A 22,465-nucleotide genomic window follows, 5' to 3' on the forward strand; every position below is an offset into this window, starting at 1 on the left:
ACAAGGAGCACACGTGGGGGGTGTGGAGAAGGATGCTGCTGATAATGCAGGAGAGGCTCCTCTCTGGCGTTGCTCCTTTAGAACAAGCAGGCTCTGCTTCTATCCCTCCTCCCCGGCAAGGAAACCATGATAGTAACCATTCTGAGACAAATCAAGAAAAATTGCGACCAACACTCCTCCCCAACAAGCGCAGTGAGGTCAAAACACACACACACACACAGAGAGAGAGAGAGAGAGAGAGAGAGAGAGAGAGAGAGAGAGAACTGGCCCTAAAGTCGCAGGGCGCTGGGAGAGTGCAGGGGCGCAGGGAGAGTGAACGGAAGCAAGAGAAGGAGAAGGAGCCCTCACACACACACAGACACACAGTGTCAATCCTAAAGTCGGAGGGAGAGCGCAGGGGCGCTGGGAGAGTGAAGGGGAAGCAGGAGGAGGAGCCCTCACACACACACAGACACGCGGAGTGTCAATTCTAAAGTCGGAGGGAGAGCGCAGGGGCGCTGGGAGAGTGAAGGGGAAGCAGGAGGAGGAGCCCTCACACACACACACAGACACGCGGACTGTCAATTCTAAAGTCGGAGGGAGAGCGCAGGGGCGCTGGGAGAGTGAACGGGAAGCAAGAGAAGGAGCCCTCACATACACACAGACACACAGTGTCAATCCTAAAGTCGGAGGGAGAGCGCAGGGGCACTGGGAGAGTGAAGGGGAAGCAGGAGGAGGATCACACACACACACACACAGCCCCTACACTGGCTAATCCAAAATCGGACAGCAAAAAACTGCAGGCAGGGACAGAGAGCACGGGGTTGTTTTAAAGCAGCCAACCCCGCTCTGCTTCTCTCCCTCCTCCCCGGCTCCGCTAGCTGACAGGAGCCGCTTACACCCGCTTTGCTGTTTCAAAGCGAGCCACGGACTGCTCACGACTGCAGCAAATTCCCCCGCCATCTGTAGGCATTTGCTCCATAACACGCACAGACATTTCCCCTTACTTTCTAGGAGAAAAAAACTGCGTGTTATGGAGCGAAATTTACGGTATTTCATGGCATACCAGTCTCTACATCTCTGAAGGATGTACACGTAGTCTTGATGGGTCACACCAGCAAATGTCTATTTTGTCCAGGATCCTTTTGTCAACAGTGGCTGGCCAGATGCCCTGGGAGCTTAAGAAGAACTTCCAAATGTTCTAGGAATAGCAAAAAAAACCCAGCAACAACAAAACCCTGCAAAAAAAAAAAAGATAGTTGAAAGGGGTGAAAATGAAAATGTGAATCTGGAAATGCTTCCTCCGTGATCACTTTGACCGATCTCTTATCACCTTGGTTAGACATTTCAGTTTGGTGGGCTATGAGAGCTGAAAATAATGCTCATGTACAGTGGTGCCTCAGGTTACAGCCGCTTCAGGTTGCAGACACCGCTAACCCAGAAATAGTACATCAGGTTAAGAAGTTTAAGAAGTTTGCTTCAGGATGAGAACAGAAATCGCATGGTGGCAGCAGTGGGTGGCCCCATTAGCTAAAGTGGTACCTCAGGTTAAGAACAGTTTCAGGTTAAGAATGGACCTCCAGAACGAATTAAGTTCTTAACCTGAGGTACCACTGTATTTCACATCTGGCAACCAATGTACCACTTTGGTTTCAGCTGGTACATGGGTAGATGAGTCTGGGGCACAAATTTTCATGGCCCTCTAGCGGTTGGGGGCCTCATTTAACAGAAGCAATGTATTTTGAATTAAAGCATTATTTAGAAAGCATGAGAAGAGCCTGCAGGATCAGGCCAGTGGTCCATCTAGTACAGCATCCAGGGCAGCCAGATGCCTCTGGGACGCTCTCAAGCAGGACCTGAGCATCACAGCACCCTCCCCTCCCCGTTTCCAGCAACTGGTTTCAGAAGCCTCTAACAGGGGCTTCTGTCACCTCTGACAGGGGTGGCATCACATGGCTGTTGGGGGTTGCAGCCATATTCTTGATGGATTTGTTTCAACCTCTTAAAGCCATTCAAGTTGCTGGCCATCATTGGGAGCAAATATGCACTGTGTGAAGAAGTAGTTTATACAGTGGACGCTCGGGTTGCAAGCATGATCCATGCGGGAAGCACGTTTGCAACCTGCAGCATTTGCAACCTGTTGTGATTCGCATGCACGACTGCCGAAACCCAGAAGTAACCTGTTCCGGTACTTCTGGGTTTTGGTGCGTCCGTAACCCGAAAAAATGCAACATGAAGCATCTGTAACCCGAGGTATGACTGCATAGTCTTATACAGTCTTGATCCAGAGCAGAGTTGTGTCCTGGGCTGCTGACACAGGGCTGGTAGTGCAGGACCACCATCCACCAGACTCTCATGGAACATAACATTACCTCTATCAAAGCTTTCTATATTGACTAAGCTGTCTAGCAGCAGGACAGCCTTTCTCCCAAGTTTGCAATATTTTTAGTGCTGGGTGGTGGTTGTTTGAAATGTTTGCTGAAAAGCATTTTTGATATACTGTATGCAGGTACTGATCTAGCAAGTTGTGCCTTAGCTGGCACTAGCTGTTGGCTTCTGTGTGCTGTGCAGCCTATTGATATTCTGCTGTCTTTGCAGTGGGGGGTTTTACCCTCCCCCCTTCAGAAATAGCACTATGCTACTTTCACTTGGCAACTTAGCCCTTGAAAGGAGGCAAAAGGCCTCTCAAGGATTATTATTTTTTTATCCCAGGTCATAGAATCCTGGCTCTTGGTATGTTGAGTCATGTTTGCTTTGTTTCAGTTTGCTTTGTTTAATCAGCCATTTAAAAAAAGAGCAAAGTGCCATTCTAAGGTTGGAGCTGATTTATTTGGTGGAGCATAGAATTGCTGTTGCATAGTTCTTTTTCAGGTTGGCCAGAAGAAAATTCATGAAACGGAGATTGAAATTTGGGTATCTCGTTGTTGGAGTTCCATCGGGATCGCACCAGCACAAGTATACAAAAAGAGAGTCATTCTCATGGACTTACTTCAGGAATATTCGGACTGTTTGGCTTTCAGATACTAGGTTGCTAATAATAATAATAATAATAATAATAATAATAATAATAATAATTTATTATTTGTACCCCGCCCACCTGGCAGCGTTTCCCCAGCCACTCTGGGCAGCTTCCATAGAAACCAAAAATACACTAAAATATCACACATTAAAAACTTCCCTGAACAGGGCTGCCTTCAGATGTCTTCTGAATGTCAGGTAGTTGTTTATCTCTTTGACATCTGATGGGAGGGCGTTCCCCAGGGCGGGCGCCACTACTCTGCCTGGTTCCCTGTAGCTTTGCTTCTCGCAATGAGGGAACTGCCAGAAGGCCCTCGGCGCTGGACCTCAGCGTCCGGGCAGAACGATGGGGGTGGAGATGCTAATATGTCATTAGTTTTTCATTGTAGATGTTATTTAAGATTCCATGTATTAGAAGGTGTTGAAATGTCATACATTATTGTTAATGATTTTTTGTAAACTACATACAGAGTTGTTTAGTTTGTTTCAGCTAACAGCAGAGGTTAGAAACAGGAGAATTTGTATGTTGATTCGGTTATAGTTGTTGGATTGAGGTACCACCATGAAATGTTAAGCACCTTGATTGGAAAGATTTAAAAAAAAAAGCAATATCCTATAGACTAGTCAAATTTTGTATTTTCACCATTTTTTGTGTGTTCATTTTAATAATACATCATCTAAGCAGGGCTGCTTATTTTGCAATTATTCATTGGAACCATGCAAGCAATTTGCTACTGGGGGTAGAATTCATGATCCTGATTATCTCAGCATCCACTAATTAATTTTAAACATGAGGAAAATTGGTGTTCCCTAAGACTATGAAGATGTACAGCCAATGCTAGTGAAAGTTGGAAGGAGTGGTGTATGTATGTGTGGTTGCACACATATCAGATATAGCTAAAGCAGTTGCTGCCTGTACTATGCAGAATAAGCTAAGACTTTGCAGCTCAGCTGGGACTTGCCAAAAGTTTCATGGAAGAGGTGGGGTTTAGGGAAAGGTGGTGGTGGCAACATAACACAGATTATGGAAGGCAATTTCAAGACTAGGAGGTAGCAAAGGAGAAAAGGTACAGGTGAGAAATGTGGGTGTCCTTGGGCCATAGAGTTGGAGAAGCAAAGATTAGGGATGAATCAGGATACCAGAATAAAAAGCAAAGAAGGGGGCAAAACCATAAGTGGCTTTGAAGGCAAGTTTGAAAAACATACTTTGTGTTAATGAGCTGGGAAATGGCTTTGTGTCTTCAGGGTAATATACACATGGTCACACTGTTGCCCTGTGTAGTAAAGAGGTTCAGAGGATCACTCCCTTATTGGTTCTCTGTGCCTGCTCTGCATTTTAAGAGGAGGAACAACATCACCTCCCTTCCCAAACCTTAAATATAGAAAGCAATTAATTGAGGTGACAAGGGTTAATGGTTTTTGTTCAGAAATGCAATACCTTGCATTTGTTTCTAAGCTGCTTTGTAAAATTGTTATAGCAATTTCCCTAATCACGAACTACTTTTGCAACCTAGTAGCAAAATGTGAATTGTTTTATTCTTTTAGCCGTCTGAACATAGCAAAGAAAATACCTACAAAAGCAGGGGAGCTCATGTTCAGAGTTAAATATTCATGATTTGTAATAAAGTGGCCCCAATGCATACTGGTATAAACTGGGTTGGGGAACCCCAGACTTTGGGGTAAAACAGACTCCTTTTGAGATTCTCCCCTGACTGCGCCCACTTCCCAGGCCACTCTCCCTTTCACCAGCCATGCTGTACACCTTCCTGGAGTGTTTTTGCCATGCTGGAATGTGCCGTTAAAGTGGAGACAATGCCTGTTGCTTGCCTGGATGGAGAGCAGTGGTTAGAGCATATGTGTGTAGAATCCACTGACTTCTATGTAACAGGAATGCAGCCTCCTGTACAAAACAAAGACTCACATGTGTTTCTCTGCTACATTTGCCTCTGTTCGTGCTGACGTTTTCTTGTCTCTGGTCACAACTCCTCTTTGAACCTCTGGCTCCATCTCCCTCTAGCCTGGTACCCTCAGCAGGTTTCCCACATGGGAATGAAACTCTCTGACTGAAAAAGGTCAGAAATATCCAATGTTTTTATAAAAATGTGTAATAGCATGCTTGTTCAGTTTTGTGTGTTTATATCCATTTCTCCCTCTGGGTTGGAGGAATATAGTCATGACATACAAAATTGATGGATGTCAGACTGATTGGCTTTACCTGTGCAGTTTCCACTTTTATAGCAGTTTATTACATTTGGTGCTGTGCTTGTCCTCCACCAAGCTCCAACAGCATACATGGGACTTCATGGGGAATATACCATCCACACTCTGATTGTGCTTCAGATATGAAATTATATTGGATGCCTTCAGGCCATTCACTGGCCACTTTGACAATCGAAACCCCTATCCAGGGAAAGCCTTATCTTAGGGGCAGCTACTTAAGCAACAGTTGGAGCATGTAGCAACTTGCATGACTGCATCCAACATGAAACCCAGAGTTCTGGGGTGAAAGCAGAGATGAGATTAGAGCTGCCAATGGAAGTAGAGCCTAGTGCTTGCTGTCACCCAAAATTGCTCATAAAAGGAAGCAGGAATCTTGTCTGTTCCACCACCCTCACCAGAGTGGTTCAACAGCTCTTGTACATCAGTCACTGCAGGGTCGTGCATTTGTATGCATGCAGCATGGCTCCAGCATAAGAGGAGAATGAATGCTTAAGAGATCCTCTGCCTGGAGGTGGAGTGACACTGTGTAGAACTGTGTTGTAAACTCCTTGAGAATGGAGCCTCCATCCAATTTCTGCCCAACGACATTTGCTGAAGTTGTGCACTTTGTCTCTAATCTCTGGCTAGCAGAGAGACCACCTGGGAGGCCATGCTGTGCAGAAGCCAGTTGAGTTAAAGGCTTCCATAGAAAATTACACAGTTTGGCCAAGCTTACCATCCATTTCTTTGTTTCTAGTAGCTGGTGAGGTTTCAGTTTCTTGCTTCTTGCTTCCCAGGTATTTTGGCCCAGTTTGGACAAAACAGTGAAGCACAATTCAGCAGTGCATGGAAGAACCTGTTTGGGCATTGAGGTTAAGCATTCCCCTTCTGGCACAGGCCACAGAAGGTGACTGGAAACACCTGCTTGAGTTAGCCCCAGTTCAGATGAGACAACCCTAAACTACAATTTGACAACTCTAAACTGCAGTTTGGGCAGATCCAAACTACATTTAGAAAACATACAATGTACAGTATATTTAAAGAACATTTCTTCCTCCAAAGAGTCCTAGGAAATGTAGTTCTCTCCCACTCCACAGAGACACAATTACCAGCACTCTTAACAGGCTACAGTTCCCAGGATTCCTTGTGAAGGGGGAGGAATCATGTGCATTGGGGGTGCATTGAATATATGATGTAGATCGGTCCTGTGTGTAAACCAGGGGTGGGGAACTTGTGGCTCTCCTGATGTTGCTGGACTCCAACTGCCCTCAGGCCTAGCAACCATGGCCCAAGGTGAGGAATCAGCATCTTGACTTAAGTCACTGCTTAAATCAGCTGCAAATTGTTCTTGTTGAATGTGATGGCACCATGGCAATGAAGCTTGTGTTAAACCTGGAAGTGGGTGTTTCCAGTCTCTTCCTTCTCATGATCATGAATGAGGAAACAAAGCATGGGAACTCAGGGCTCCCTAGACTTATAACCCAAAACTATGACATGGTGCACAGGTTCCCCACCACTGGCTCAGCACTAAATCTGAACTGGCCCAATGTCAGATTTTTGAACAGGATCAGAGCAATAGTTTGTATACAAATACGAGTGTGGCAACCACTTCCCTCCAGCCCATGACATCGATGGTGTATCCCAGCCATCCTGTTGATGACTTTTCAAAAAAAAGGTTACATATTTCTAATAGTGTACAATGGTGGGGGTTTTTTTAAACTACGTGCTGATCAGAATTAAATCAGATATCCAGTGGTGATCCTTTTTCAAGTGACCAAATAACATGGCTAAAATTATCAAGATTTGTATTTATAACATTTTGGTTAACTGTGTTCATATGCTTAAAATAATCTAGCAGATATTAACTGCAGTTTTGAGTAAACTATTGAACAAGTTCAGTTCAGTTTTGCAAACAAGAGCAATATGAATGTCAGCAAAACCACACTCAACAGGTTTTGCACATTTTACATTCAGCAGTAAAAGGTGTTCGGAAGCTGGTAACAACACGGATGGATTTGGAAGAGCTTGTGGTGTTCAGTACAGGGGGTGGGGAACCTCCAATTCTGAGGGCCGAATGCTCCTCCCCAGGTTTCTCTATTCCTTTCTGCCTCTGTAGATGACCATAGTGGTGGTTTGTTAATTTAGGTATCATGCCAGTGGACCTGCCCCCTCTTTCTGTGTGCTGCTTCTCACCCCTGTGCAGATTTGAGGAGGGCACCGGAGCATATAGGGAGAGCAGAGGGAGGGGTGGTTTTGTTGTGTAAGTGCAAATCCTTGCAGAAGCAGAAAGACTTCATTGGATACTGTCTGTGGTTTCTGATAGTTGTTTGCTGCCTGTTCGAGCTGTTCGACAGTGGAATTTGCTGCCAAGGAGTGTGGTGGAGTCTCCTTCTTTGGAGGTCTTTAAGCAGAGGCTTGACAACCATATGTCAGGAGTGCTCTGATGGTGTTTCCTGCTTGGCAGGGGGTTGGACTCGATGGCCCTTGTGGTCTCTTCCAACTCTATGATTCTATGTTAAGAAACCATGGTTTTGTAATTTAGAAATCACCACACATTAGTTAAACTTCCTTAACCTTGGTTTGGCATAAACCATAATGACACATTAGTTAAACTTCCTTAACCTTGGTTTGGCATAAACCATAATGACACATTAGTTAAACTTCCTTAACCTTGGTTTGGCATAAACCATAATGACTAAGGAGCTTTGAATCTGGAAGTCCCTCGTGCGATTTGCCATGAGCTCAGTAAGGTAGCATAAGAAAATCATTCTCAACCTCAAGCCTATAATATGGAGATTGGGATGGTATTGGCATACCTTACAGGGTGGTTGTAAGAATTACTGAAATGATGTGTTTGAAGTTTTCTGAACACTTGAAAGCACTTCAGTGATTGCTAAGCACTATTTAATTATGAATTACCCACAGTCATTTTCTGCTTACAAAGTTACACCCACTTCATGCAGCCAGACTGTAAAGATCAGAATAACTAAGATGATTTCTTTTTGCAGTTTCAAACCTATTACGATTTCAAGATCAGTCAGCCTCTTTGGTATAACTTGTTACGAGTCACTCCAGGAAGCCTCAGGCACATCTTGTTTCTGTGGAAGGGAATGCTATTTGGTATTTATTGGCTAGATGACCAACCAGTCTATATTTTGAGTAAATAATAGAGTAGCCTCTTATTACAGGAAAGTTGTTTAGGATTTCCACAAATACCTAATTTGAGTTCAGAATTACAACAAAATGAAGTCTTGGCTGTCTTGAAATTAAAACAAACAGATGAATCAGTTAAATGAACTCTTCTTAAATGGAAGGCCCTTGGGAAATACGTTTAGGGGAGGGATGTTTACAAGTGCCAGCCCCCTCAAGCATCCAAGATGCCATGTCATGAAAACATGCAGCTCTGTCAAGACAAATGTTTGGCTTTATATAAGCTAATGGTGGTGCTCTGAATTTTACAACTCTGGCACCAGATCATTTCATAAGATGGTACATAATTAAAGGGTAACTGCGGTTATGCATTTATCTTCTCTGAACCTTAAAGGCATAAGAATCCCCTTGAGCAAAACTCTGGATGCGTGTCAGAAGTGGAGAACATTTTTGGCTGTGTGAGCCATATCTTCATCAAGATTGTTTGACACGTGGGCAGAGACACCTGCCTATCTGTCGCCCGACATCACAATGACTTGGCACTTTGAAGAACTGATTCAGGATCAAGACCCTTGATTCAGGGAGGGGCTTGCATTGAATTCTGCTGAACTAAGCAGAATTTGACCCTTCTCATCAGCTGATGAATGGGGGATAAATCCTGCTGTCATGGGTGCTTGTTTACTTTATTTTAATTGGTGCCTGTTTATCTCAGTGCATCCATGAGCCCAAACACTGGGCTGCAGACATCTTGCAGTCACTGGTCTTGCTGAAGTTGCAGAAGCAGAGTGAACAGCTCTGCATTCACAGCGCTGGCGGGGCTCCCGGCGGCAGCCACAAATGGCTCTGCAGCAGCAGCGACAGCGATACCTCTTGCTGCAGCCGCCAGCACCCCGCTTTGGCCTTCTTTGCCGTCCCCTGCCACTGCCGCCACCAAGGCACAAAATATGGTGCCTGGACATCGCCACATTCTCGCAAAAGCCCATCTGCCTCTTGCAAAATGCGACTGGCGCCGGACTAATTTTGAACACTGCTTCTGAGTAGGCATGGTTAGGATGAGAAAGCAGAATTGTGTATACTTTTATGTGTGTGCAGAATAACTGATGCAACTTCTGCAAATAGTATTTGTGTATTTGCTTTTCAGTATGCAAATGTGGCCTTTCTGTTAATCAGGGAACAATATTAATGTCTGGAGCACCCGACGAGTGCCACATCTCCCGCATTCTACTGCTGGAGTAAATTGGGCAGATGAAGCTGGGCATAACATTTATTTCATTAGTGCACCGTACTTTGGCATTCTCAAAATGAATGTTTGAGAAGGGCAGCTGCTGTATGGGAGGCAACCTGGCATGTGTGGGTCCTAAAGAATTAGACATGTTGGGGTGCTAAAGGGCCAGAGTGCTGTGTTCAGCTGATATTCCTAGGTTGATTGGGAGTATGATGACTTCACAGGGAGGTATTCCTATTTCTTGGCAATTAGAAACCTAACCAAGATCAGTTTGGGTTTCTGAGCAGATACTTTAGCATCTCCTCTCCCCACAAACAAGCTTACATCTGCCATACTGTCTCATCCTGTTCAGATCTGATGCAGACATTAACGTAAAATGGTTTTAAAACTGGCTCAGTTACTTTGAACTTATTCAGCTACATATTGTGTAGATTGATGTCATCAATTATTATTTTTGTGGAATAAGTCTGATGAGCGTGAATATAATGATGAATAGTTAACAAGATAACTTCTTTATTTTTAAAACATGGTGACAGATACAAAGACCATGCTTCTTCCTCCATGTCACTCCAACTGTTCCCCAGAACATAATTTGTTGAAGCCTGAGAACTTCCTGTTGGAAGGGGAAATGGTAGAAGCCCACATAATTGCTTAGGTACATGCCTGGGAATCAGTGGATCTTGACTGCTTTCACACACTAATACCACATCTTGTAGTGTTATGTACTGAAGTTCTCACCCCGGGCCAGCAGTGGGATACTGTAGATAGTTATGCAAATGAAGGATCGAAAGTGACGTTCAGTGATTGGATAGTTTTAGAAAGTTGCAACAGTTACATTGTCCTGGAGCTCTATATAAGCAGGCTGACTGAGGCCTTCAGTTCAGTTCAGTTCTGTTCTGGCATCTGAATAAAGAAGAGCTGTTTGAAGAATCGCTGTGTCGTCTGATATGTTCACCCACAACTTAACATGTAGAATTCTGTCACTTATATTTTATCGGCACAATCAGAATAAATTTTCTGTGCAGCCTGAGCAGGAGCAGTTATAGTTAATTGTTGTTGCTTGTCTTCATTAACCCCACCCCACTGCCCTGCTCACTGTTGTGAAGACTATTCCTACGTTATAAATGGTCCTTGTCACCATTAAGAAAACGAGGTAGGAATAGGCAAATATATACATGGACTGTCCCTGGATCAAGTGACTTTTCTTCCTTAAGTTCTCAAAGTTCTTAACCTAGCTCATATATCAGAGTTTCTAACACTGCTTTAAAATACTGGGGAAAGTGCATGGACCTGTCTGGGTTTGTCATTCACCACCACTAGAAACCATCCTCCCTTATAGCCCAAATGTTTGTTGTTTTCTGGGAAGGATACTGCCCTGATTCTTGCTGTGTATCAAGCATATGTGGCTAAGAGAGCGAGGTCTGCTCTGTTTTTAATGGTTTGGCTTTTCAGGTGGCAGCTGTAAGATATTCCTTTGCTGCCTTTAAGACTTGAAATGGAGAGCTATTCACTTGAGGTTTCTTAGCCTTGCTGTACTCAGACACACCCATCTGTGTGCTGTCCAAGAACAGGCCACAAGTTTATCTGTAATTCAATCTAACAGGGCACACACTTTTCATTATGCTAGTCTTTGATCAAGGCTCCCTCCCCCTCTCTCTCATGTTCCTCCTTCCCCTTAAAAATGACTGCATTAAAAGCTTTGTGCTGAAGCCTGCCGGACAATGGCTCACTATTGCCATGGCTTCTCTGTGGGCCTCCTCATTCTCCACAAGCCTCCTGCATCCCTTTAAAGATTGCCATTTATGGCATTCATGTTTTTTGTCCACCCGGCTTCTTATCGCTTCCCTCCTCCAGTTAAGGCAGATTGTCCTTTTACACAAAGCTCTGTGGAGCAGAGTCTGGGCGTAGCCAGGCCTTTTGTTAGGGGGGACATAAACTCAGTTTGCTATGTGTTTTTATTGATTTTGGGGGGGAGGGCAGCTGCCTCTCCCAGTGCCCCTTGGCTACGCCCATGGCAGAAAGGTTGCCAAATTCTGCTCTATGTTTTCCAAATGTTCTTCTATTTCTAATAGCAAGGGTCATATCCAGAGTAGCAGTATGCAAATGCTCCCTCTAGTGCAAGGATTTTTGCTTCTGCAACAGAGCATTCCACCCTCTCTGCTCCCCTTGCACCCCTTAAATCTGGGGATGGGGTTGTATGTGAATACACACTCACACACATGCACACAAATGAGATACTGGAGTCAAGATTGGGGTGTGGGGTTAGGAGTTCACAGCTAAGAATTTAAAATTAAATGCTAGCAGGATTGTATTAAAAACCAAAAATTGTGATGGTGATTCAAGTTATAGTATGAGAGCAAAGAGATAAAAATAAACAAAAAACAAAAAAGTACTGTTGAAAATGGATGGGGAAATATATTATATAGGTATAATATATAATATATTATATAGGTATATAATATTTTATTTATTCGGGGGGAGGGGCATGGAAAGAGTAGAGACTTTAAAAGTTAAAACGAGGTGTTGAAATAAAAAACCCCATAAAAGAATAAAAAGTGATGATAATAATAGAAAGCAAGGGGGAAATCAAAAAATAAGAATAAATGATTTTTAAAAGAACAAAATAATAATAACAACAATAGTTTGGCTCACAGGTGGTTTTGGCTCCACTGCAGGGCGCATGAGGCCTGGACTGAGGCGGTGGTCTGAGGAAGTGGCCTCTGCTGGTTCAGGCCTCCTTAATGGGCGCCATTTTAATTTTTTAAAATGTTTTTTAGATTTAGTTGTGCTCTTCCTCACAGCCTCCCTGGTTCTCCTGGTCTCTTTCCTTTTTCCTTGGCGGCTGCAGTGGTAGTGGCTGTGGTTGTGGTGGCAGCGGTTGGTGAGTGATTGGGGCTCTGCTGTGGGTTTTTTGTTCAGCTCCGGAGGCCTCTGAGCTTTGTTGGGTTGTTGATGGGACGATCTCAGTCCTGGTGGGGCCGAGGTCATCGGGGGGGAGACGACACCCTCCACATGGCCTCCTCGGTTTTTGCATTAGGCACCCCTGGCTCCCCCTTGTTTGTGGCAGCGGTGGTGGTGTTGGTGGCGTGGGGAACCAGCCAGACAGCACAGTTGATGAATCCCTAGGAGCTCATTGCAGCCATGGCTCTTGCCATCTTCACTACAGAAATATAATTTAAAAGTCCATGGGCACTTAGCAAATATTGAGGATTTTCGCAATACAAAATTTATAGGGGCATCAAATTCAGACCAAAAAGAATGTCTTGCCGGACATGCCCGTTATCAGATGCCTTCGAGCAATGATGCTGACCCAGCAAAAGTTCGACACACGGGACTGAAAATATCCAAAGTTAACAAAGGTCAGAGTCTTTGTGTAAGGAATACATACGTACTTGGATGTTAACATGTATTCATTTCAAATCTTGTTCTCTGAACATTTTTTGGGTTATATGTTGAGATAATCATGACATATTTGCCACACTTAGTACCCATGATATTTATTAAACCACCAAGGTTTGGTGATATTGCATTAATATGTACCACCCAGAGGAGCCAGTCATAGGAACCAGGGGGCGGGGAAGAAGTTCCACCTTCTTGGCACATATTCATGTAGCACATGCTCTTGCAAATACACTGAGCATTTATGCACATCTTTTGTTTACACTAATATTTCATGGGTCCACCTTAAAAATGTAAGGAAGCAGTCTTCATATTGTTAGTAAGATCGTTGTTCAAAAGAGTGACATTTAGATGAAGATGTCAGTACCTGCCAAATATACTACAGTATCAAGAATAACTATGTCTGCAAAGGCATCAGTGGCACTTTCTCACATGCTGTGTATGGAAAGTCAGGTGTTACAAGTTGCCCTTTCTAGGCGAGTCCCACTTACCAGCTTATGATTTGGCAGTTATGAAGTTTGGACAGGTGTGGGAACTGGACTGGATTTTGAAATAATTCTCAGTGCACAAGAGTTTCTATATAAAGGACTTAACTGCCAGGCAGATAGTTCTAAATACATCAGCGTCTGCATTCAAACATATCCAACTGAGGCAGACGTGGGTGTCCCAAAACAAAGTCCATCAAACTGCTGCTTGTATGCAAACCTCACTGAAATGCAGAACTGCTGCACTCCTAAACATGCGAAATGTTTGATCATCTGATACCTAGTTTTATTCTGTAAAGCAGGCTTCCTCAGCCCTCCAGATGTTTTGAGACTACAATTTACAACATCCCTGACCACGGCCTGCTGGCTAGGGATCATGGGAATTGTAGGCCAAAAGCATCTGGAGGGCCGAGGTTGAGGAAGCCTGCTTGTAAGATATAGCGAGTCATGTGACTTGTCTGATTTGAGCCAATTTTGGAAACATTTTCCACCTCTCTCTACCTCTCCACCCCCACCACACCCCCAGTATTATACCACAGTGTTCCTGTACATCTGGTGTGCTGAACCTTTGGCCCTTCAGATGCTGTGAAACTACAACTCCCATCAGCCCCAGCAAGCACAGGGATAGTGGGAGTTTTGGATCAGCAACATCTCGAGAGCCAGAGGTTACTCTCACCTGCTGTACACCTTGCATTCATAGCTGTGCTGATTGTGCTCCGATTCCCAACTAATTGCAAGGTGTTTTGTTTTGTGTCCTGAAATCAACCTTGTGTTCGCTCCCCCATGCCAATTCAGTCTTCTGGTGATATGGATACATTAAATGCTCCATGGGGGAATATGATCAAAAGCAAGCCCCAATTTGTTTGTTTATTTATTTCATTAAAATTATATACTGCTTGATTGTAGAAAAAACTTCAAAACGATTTACAAAATAGATAAAGCAATAAAATTATCTATTGACGTCTTAAACATTGGAGACCTGCTGATGATCGTAATTTCCCAACTTGGTCAATCTTTAGAGTACACATATATTTCACCTTAAATTGGTTGGACAGTATTAAGATAAAAATATTTGAAAGTTCAAATGACTCTTGAAACAGTTAGAAAGATGTGCAGTATATTAGCTAATCAAAAACATATTTGATCCATTTTCACATACAAAACTTACTCTGGGGGGGGGGGGAATGATAATAGAATCACAGAATCTTAGAGTTGGAAGGGACCCAGGGGTCATCCAACCCCCTGCAATGCAGGAATCTCAGCCGAAGCATCCATGACACGTGGCCATCCAATCTCTGCTTAAAAACCTCCAAGGAAGGAGAGTCCACCACCACTTGTGGGAGTCTGTTCCACTCCCAAACAGGTCTTACTGGCAGAAAGTTTTTCCAAATGTTTAGTCAGAATCTTGTTTCTTGTGACTTGAAGCCATTGAAGTCCCACCCTCCAGAGCAGGAGAAATCAAGCATGTTCCCTCCTCCATGTGACAGCCCTTCAGAAACCCGGCATGGTGTTTCAGCTAGCGGGCTGGATTTATGAGCCTGCGGGCCGTAGTTGGGGGACCCCTGATATACCACATATTGGGAACCCTTGTTCTATTTGTTACAAACTATGAGTCCCATCAGCCGCTGTTTGAGGATGATGGAAGCTGTAGTCCACGATATCTGGCAAGCACCATGTTGCCTAGAACTGCTTTAGATTCATGGGCCTTGAAACGTTTGTTAAAGCTGGGTCTTCATTCCTTGAAATGGGGAGAAGGGCACCTCAGGCTCTAGGGGCCAAACACAGTGCTCTGGTTGTCTGTCTGGCCCTTGGGACTGTCTCCTTAAACAACACCCTGTGTTAAGTTGTGGGTGAACATATCAGACGACACAGCGATTCTTCAAACAGTTCTTGTTTATTCACAGGCCAGGACAGAACTGAACTGTAGGCTTCAGCCAGCCTGCTTATATAGAGCTCCACTACAACGCAACTATAACCATTTTCTGTAACTATCCAATCACTGAACGTCACTTTCGAACCCTTATTTGCATAACTATCTACAGTATCCCCCTGCTGGCCCAGGGTGAGAACTTCAGTACATAACACCCTGCTTCCACACACACGCACGGCCTTTTTCATAGAATTGCAGATCTAGAAGGGACCCCAAGGATCATCTAGTCCAACCCCCTGCAATGCAAGAATCTCGGGAATCTGGCACCTGGCTGGTTTCTAGCACTGCTCAGAACATAGCCTGGAGTACAGTGAAATGTGGCCTTTGGACTGAAAAAGGTCTCCCCGTTCCTGCCTTAAAACATGTGTGTTATATTTTCTGAGACTTCCATAAGAAAGGTCTTATTGGGGCGGGTGAGATTTATGGCATATGGCTCCGGAGGGGTGGAGTTTTACACAAGAAGGCCTGACTCTGATTATGCAGACTTCCATAGAATGGCTTCATCCACATGCTTCCGATTACTTCGGCAGGAAGTGATAAAAGGCGAGAGGAAAGATAACGAGGCACAACTGATGGGCGGAGTGGGGTGGGAGCCCATGGGGTCATGAAGGACAGATAATGGTTCAGGGCTCAGGAGCAGCCCCCAATTGCTGGTTCTATTCAAGGCTGTCTTGGACTCCTGAGGCACCTGCTGTTAAGAAAAAAATGTCCAACGCCGGCTTATTTAAAGGGAAGATGGATCATGTGCTTTACTGGTGTGACTTCTGGTGGATCTGTCAGCAGGTTCTCTTCATTGATTTGACCTTCGCTTTCAAGGTATATCAGCTGGTGTGCAGTGCTAGATGGCTGTTGCTTCTCTCTCAGTGATTTATTTTGTTTGTGTTGGATTGTGAGCACAAGGAAGAGCATGCTCCACAGTATATCGGATGCTGTGCATATTTGAGTGCTGTGACACACTTCAGGGACATTGGCTTGTCTGCTGTACGTCCTTTGCCTTTATGTCCTCCTTGTGGCAGGGATCGCTTTGCAGGTTCCTGGGCAGTGGTGTGAGCAGCCCTGTGCGCTTGCAAGGCCCCCACCTAGAGACTGTAGCAAAAAATAGCATGCACAGAGGGGAGGAGACTCCAGGAAGTGGCACGTTCTCCGGATTCTCTGTTGCCCGTTGCAGCACTGAAGGACGAAAATAACCTCCCCCGTAATTATCACTGAGATACCAGTTACCATTTCAAAGAAAAGAGTCGCATTCATTTTGTTTGGCAGCAAGGGTGTTAACACAGATGAAAATACACAAGCAAATCGGTGTGCTGCGGAAGATGAAATGCTTCCCTTGTCAGTTCTCAAACACAATTAAATCCATCCAGTTCAACACCAGTGCCTTGATGTCCGCTTGTTTCTTTGACCAAGGTATGGGAATGCACTATTTTTAACGGTGAGTTTCTTTGCTTCCAAATGCTTGCCTAGTTACTGCTCTAGTGGCTTATTTATGTGCAGAGTAGTTTGGTACTGTGTGTTGTAGTTATTAACAGAGCATCCTTCTGTTTAGCCTTGCAGCTTCATGTTCCCCCACCCCTTTGAGATAATAAAATAGGTTGAAGACTTGTCCACAAAGGAAAAGCAAGTTGCCTTTTGGATTAATTTTAATTGAAAAGCTAAGATCTGCTGATATGTTAACTTTCAGTTGTAGCACTGCAGTAAATTTAGTTTTTTTAAATTGGTCCAATTCATTTTAGGGGGGGGGGTGGAGCCCTGTCAGTTTCACCTACACCGGGAAGGGAAATCGTGTAGTGGACCAATCAGAGATATTCATGTTGGGTTTAACTGGAGAACGTGGGGATGGGAATGTGAGGGAATGCTGATTTTTATAGATGGATTTGAGAATTGTGCCTGCTTGTAAGCCAGCACAAATCCCAGTGCTGCAAGGTGATGCCCGAAGGGACCATTGACAACAAGCCCCCCGCCCCCCCCCCGATAGATTTGTTGCTTAAAGCGAAGCTTTTAAGAGAAGGTTCTACGCCCCATGAATTACAAAATCTGTACTGAACAATAGGCAGCTGGAGAAAACCATGAGAAGCTCCTGCAAGATGTTAATGACCAGTTTCAATACCAGAAAAGTTTTAAGCCAACAAGCCTTGGGGCGTTGTCCTCCAGGTTCACTTGAGAGGTTCCTGGGTCTTATTTCTTGGTGAGATCATAATACTGTTTTGATATTCTGTTGGTAGTCGTCCCCATCCCCCCAACTTTCCCTTCAAGATGCTGTATAAAATAGGCACTCAGTGGTTTTACTGACTCATCTTAACTGCCTGCACAAAGTACACATTTTGATTAATTAAGTGATTTAGCTCTTTTCAGAGCATTTTTTTTCTGTCAATACATTGGCTTTATAGCATGGTGCCATCCTGCATTAGTTTCCAAAGCCAATTTTGAGCTGTGTACTGTTGGAGGCACATTGGCAGCCCTCCATTCTCTCTTTCCCCCTCCCCCTTGCAAGGTTGGCTCAGTTCTTCCAATGCAGACAATTTTACTGTTCTTGGTTGCCCTGCCAGTAGTAGTACAGCAGCATTTCCAGGCAGGATTGTGAAAGCATGCTCAGTTGCATCACTGTCTTAGCAGTTAAGTAGTGCCGTACCGAACAAGACCAAAGAGCCATCCAGCATCTTGTTTCCCAAAGTGACAAACTAGATGCCTATGGAAAGTCCACAAGCAGGACATCAGGGCAATAGCCTCTCCTGCTGTTATTCCCCAGCAGCTGTTATTCAGAGCCATGCTGCCTTTGACCTTGGACAGCCATCATGATTAGTAGCCATTGATAGTCCTACCCTCCATTGAATTTGCCCAATCCCCTTTTAAAGCCAATGATCCACACTAATGAGGCAGGCTGTACTTCAAACCAGGCACTCAGGTGGCACTGTGGTCTTAACCACTTAGCCACTTGGGCTTGCTGTTGGGTCAGCAGTTCGAATCTGCATGATGGGGTAAGCTCCCGTTGCTCTGCCCCAGCTTCTGCCAACCTAGCAGTTCTAAAGCATACCAGTGCAAGTAGATAAATAGGTACCGCTGTGGCAGGAAGATGAATGGTGTTTCTGTGCAATCTGGCTTCCGTCACAGTGTTCCATTGCACCAGAAGCAGTTTAGTCATGCTGGCCACATGACCTGGAAAGCTGTCTGTGGACAAACGCCAGCTCCCTCAGCCTGAAAGCGAGATGAGCGCCACACCCCATAGTCAAGTTTGACTGGACTTTACTGTCCAGCAGTACTGTACCTTTACCTTTTTACTACTTCAAACCAAGATATATGCTTGATGCATCAAATGAAGAATATCCTCAAATCAAGGAACTGTCTGGTGTAAATGTTTTGGATTTAAGTATGTTGCCTCAGCTTAGACCAGGGGTCTGCAACCTTTAAGACAAAAAGAGCCACTTGGACCCGTTTCTGAAGGGGGTAAAAATGGGAGCCGCAAAACCATTGCAACATTTAAAACAAATATATCTCCGGAGCATACAGGCATATATCTCTAAGCATACAGGCATGCCATGGTTCAAAGGTGCTTGCACGTCTGGTCTCATTTTCTGTCTGCTGAGCACTCCAGACTGTGTGTTCATAGGTTGTCCATTCAGACATCCTTCCAAACCATAGTTAGTGCACAAAATATTTGGCAACCTGCTTCCAGACACAATTTCTGCTTTTGGGTTGCTGTTGGATCACAGATATACAATTTCATACCAAAGGCACAGTTAAGATTCCTTATTTATATGCTGGCATGATTTCTGAACCAGGTCACTGTTTGCAAAGGACCCTTGAAAACAAATACAGAAACATGAACTGGAGCCAAGTAGCAGTTAGAGATAATTAAGAGTTCAGAGAGATCCTTCTGCAAATAAATTGGAAAATATAAAATAGTTTAAATGGTAAGCTGAGATGATATTAAAGGGGTAGTCAACAGTTTCATTATTACATGCTCAGCAGTTCACAAGACACAGAAGAGTGTATTTTCAGGTTAAAACTTAGCTTTTGACTTTATATATCAGAGGTTGAGGATTTTGTTTTCTACATGGGCTCTGCCAAGGAGACCAATAAGGAATTATTTCCAGTCCCTGAGGAATGTTTGGAGTTCTTTGAAAATAGGCCTGTGTCTCCAAGGGCGTCTGTGATCCAGTGGATGGAGCCCGGAACGGAGGGGCTTTTGCCTGGCAGATCAGGAAACTTTGTGTAATGGAGAAGGGCCCTGGTGGGCGTAGGATGTGGGCTTTGGTGGGAACAGAAGGCAACACGTGAGTTTACTAGACAGTGTGTGGCTGGGGGTGCAGAAGGAACGGAAGAGAATTTCAAGCCAAGTGGAAAACAGTCTGCCTCTTTGAGCCTGTCTCTGCACTCTTTGGAGATACCAAGACTAGTACAGTGGTACCTCGGGTTACAGACGCTTCAGGTTACAGACTCAGCTAAACCAGAAATAGTATCTCAGGTTAATAACTTTGCTTAAGGATGAAGAACAGAAATCGCGTGGCGGCGGCACAGGAGTAATGGGAGGCCCCATTAGCTAAAGTGGTACCTCAGGTTAAGAACAATTTCAGGTTAAGAACAGACCTCACTCTCTTGCCCCCTCCCAAATATACTTCTTCTTAATTGTATTTTGCTATAAATATACTTATTCTTAATTGTATTTCAGTTCAAAAACTTTGATAAAATACATATTTTGTTATGTGCAAATGGCTTTAGATACCTATTAGGTCCATAAATTACCATACAGTAATACCTCTGGTTACATACCGTCCTCATTGCGAACACTTCGGGTAACGAACTCCGCTTACCCGGAAGTAGGTGCTCCTGGAAGCGAACTTTGCCCCAGGAAGGTCCCATTAATGAAAGTGCACTTCATGTTATGAACGGTTTTAGGATAAGAACGGACCTCCAGAACAAATTAAGTTTGTAACTGGAGGTTCCACTGTATAGCATATATTCAACACAAAAAACAGCGACAATTTGTTGTTGACAAAGGACAGCTGGACATATAAAGGGCCCCATTACCTTCAGTAGCTTAGGGCCTCATCAAACCTAAATCCAGCCCTGGTGCATGCCACGTATTGTACTGTATATATATATTTTCCAGCTCATCTTTACTCTCTAGGCTTTGAGCTTTCAAATCATTGCACTGCTACAAGATCACAAAATCGTTTTGTTTGGCTGTTTGCAAGAAAAGGGCAGATTGGTAATGCTAGCAAAGGCCAACTGCCAGCTCTTAGCAACAAGCAACGTAATGCATTCTTATCTTCCTCTCTGGTCCTCCTTCCCCTGGCCTCATATTGCAGGACCACTGAGGCTGAGGCAGTGTGTGGTGGTGGGGAGACCTAATACAACAGTCTTGTTTTGTTTTTGGCAACCTGCCTTGTGCCACAAGGTTCCCATGGTTCCCGTGTGTGAGGTGGGTACCCTTCAGGGGTGCTTGAACAGTTGCCAGGGGCTGCTCAGCTTCTTCCTTTGTCTCTGCCCATCTCTGTCCTTCATTTCCTTCTCCCTTGGAAGTGGGTGACTAAACCTCACGCATCCACAGAATGCCAGTAGCCAGACCTCTTGGATGCTCCCAGACAAAAGCCTCAGTGTATGTCTGTGTGCATGTGAGAGAGCGAGTGAGGGGACCACATCTGCTTCTCTCCCCAATCTGGGGTTTACAGGTGGAATAGCGGTACTTGGAGGGAAAGCTGGAGTTCACTTTTGGAACATCTGCCTTTGCACATGGAAGGTCCCTGGTTCATCTCTCCCTGCTCCCCATCTCCAGGTAGGGCTGGGAGAGGCCCTAGTTTGAAGCCCTGGAGTGCTACTGCCAGTCAGAGCAGATAGTATTGAACTAGCTGAACCAGTGGACCACTTCCTACACTGTGGTGGTGGTGGCTGCCTTGTGAACATCACGCCACTGCAGTTGGCTGTGGTCATCATTGGAAGTTAAGGCTGCAGGAGGGGGAGGTTAAGGTGAGTGACAGACTGCCGCCTCCTCAGCCCTGCCATTGCTAGACTACTGAATGTGGTGAGAGCTTGAAATGAGCAAAGGCCTCTTTCTCCACTGATGAATCTGCATTGGTGCAGAAAAATCCTGAAACAAGCAAAGCTCCTTTGAGCATGCCTTTGCCTTTGCAGCCTTTACTGTTATATCCCACCTTTCCTCCAGAGACCTCAAGGTGCCATGCACTGCTCTCCATCTCCCCATTTTATCCTCTCAACACCCTGTGGAGTGGCTCTTCATGCCGGTGCAAAGGTTTCTCAGTGGGCTGCTCCTTCCAAATGGGTGGCTTGCTGCTGGGAATTAGCTGCCACTTCCCCTTTGCCCAGTCAACAACTGAGCGAGAGGGAGGGCTGGACTCTGCCATTGTGTCCCCTATCCTGAGCACACCCCCCAAAAAAAAGAACATTCTTGTATTGCATTTAAAAAGTTTCCCTATTGCAGACATTTCTCCAGCCCACGGACTGCAGGACATTCACTGGTGGGCCCAGTTTCACCCTCAGACAGTAGTTTTGTCACATGAGGAGAAATGCCTGAAGTCAGATGATGATGATGATATTTTTATTTTTTAAAAAAAATATTTGTACCCCGCCCTCCCCAGCCAGAGATGGGCTCAGGGCGGCTAACACCAATAAAATCACAGTAAAAACATAATGTGGGGGGGGACCCAATTTAAAATACAGGTTAAAATGCAATTTAAAATGCAGCCTCATTTTAAAAGTAGCCGATAGATCAAGACCATAAGGGGAGGGAAACATAAGGGTCAGACTGAGTCCAAAGCAAAGGCCAGGCAGAACAGCTCTGTCTTGCAGGCCCTGCGGAAACATGTCAAGTCCCGCAGGGCCTTAGTCTCTTGTGACAGAGTTTTCCACCAAGTCGGGACCAGTACTGAAAAGGCCCTGGCCCTAGTTGAGACCAATCTAACCACCTTGCAACTTGGGACCTCCAAAATGTTGTCATTTGTGGACCTTAAGGTCCTCCGCGGGGCATACCAGGAGAGGCAGTCCCGTAGGTACGTCAAAACCAGCACCTTAAACCTGACCCTGTACTCCACCGGGAGCCAGTGCAGTTGGTAAAGCATTGGATGAATG

The 22,465-nt window shown here is 44.7% G+C and overlaps 1 protein-coding gene across 5 annotated transcripts in view; it reads left to right on the top strand.

Moving 5' to 3' along the window:
- PPP2R2A (protein phosphatase 2 regulatory subunit Balpha) overlaps positions 1-22,465 on the top strand; it is a 63,427-nt gene that overhangs the window by 20,683 nt on the left and 20,279 nt on the right. Inside the window, exon 1 of one of the 5 annotated variants that reach the window (XM_081891006.1) lies at positions 12,323-12,452. The exons of the other annotated variants lie outside the window; for them this stretch is intronic. Within the exon in view, the coding sequence (XP_081747132.1) occupies positions 12,338-12,452 (115 nt within the window). The 5' untranslated portion in view covers positions 12,323-12,337. Of the gene's footprint in view, positions 1-12,322; positions 12,453-22,465 lie in introns of those variants that run through there. 5 annotated transcript variants of the gene reach the window in all.

The sequence above is a fragment of the Podarcis melisellensis genome, assembly GCF_964234715.1.
Source record: "Podarcis melisellensis genome assembly, chromosome: 15".
NCBI classification, from domain to species: domain Eukaryota; kingdom Metazoa; phylum Chordata; class Lepidosauria; order Squamata; family Lacertidae; genus Podarcis; species Podarcis melisellensis.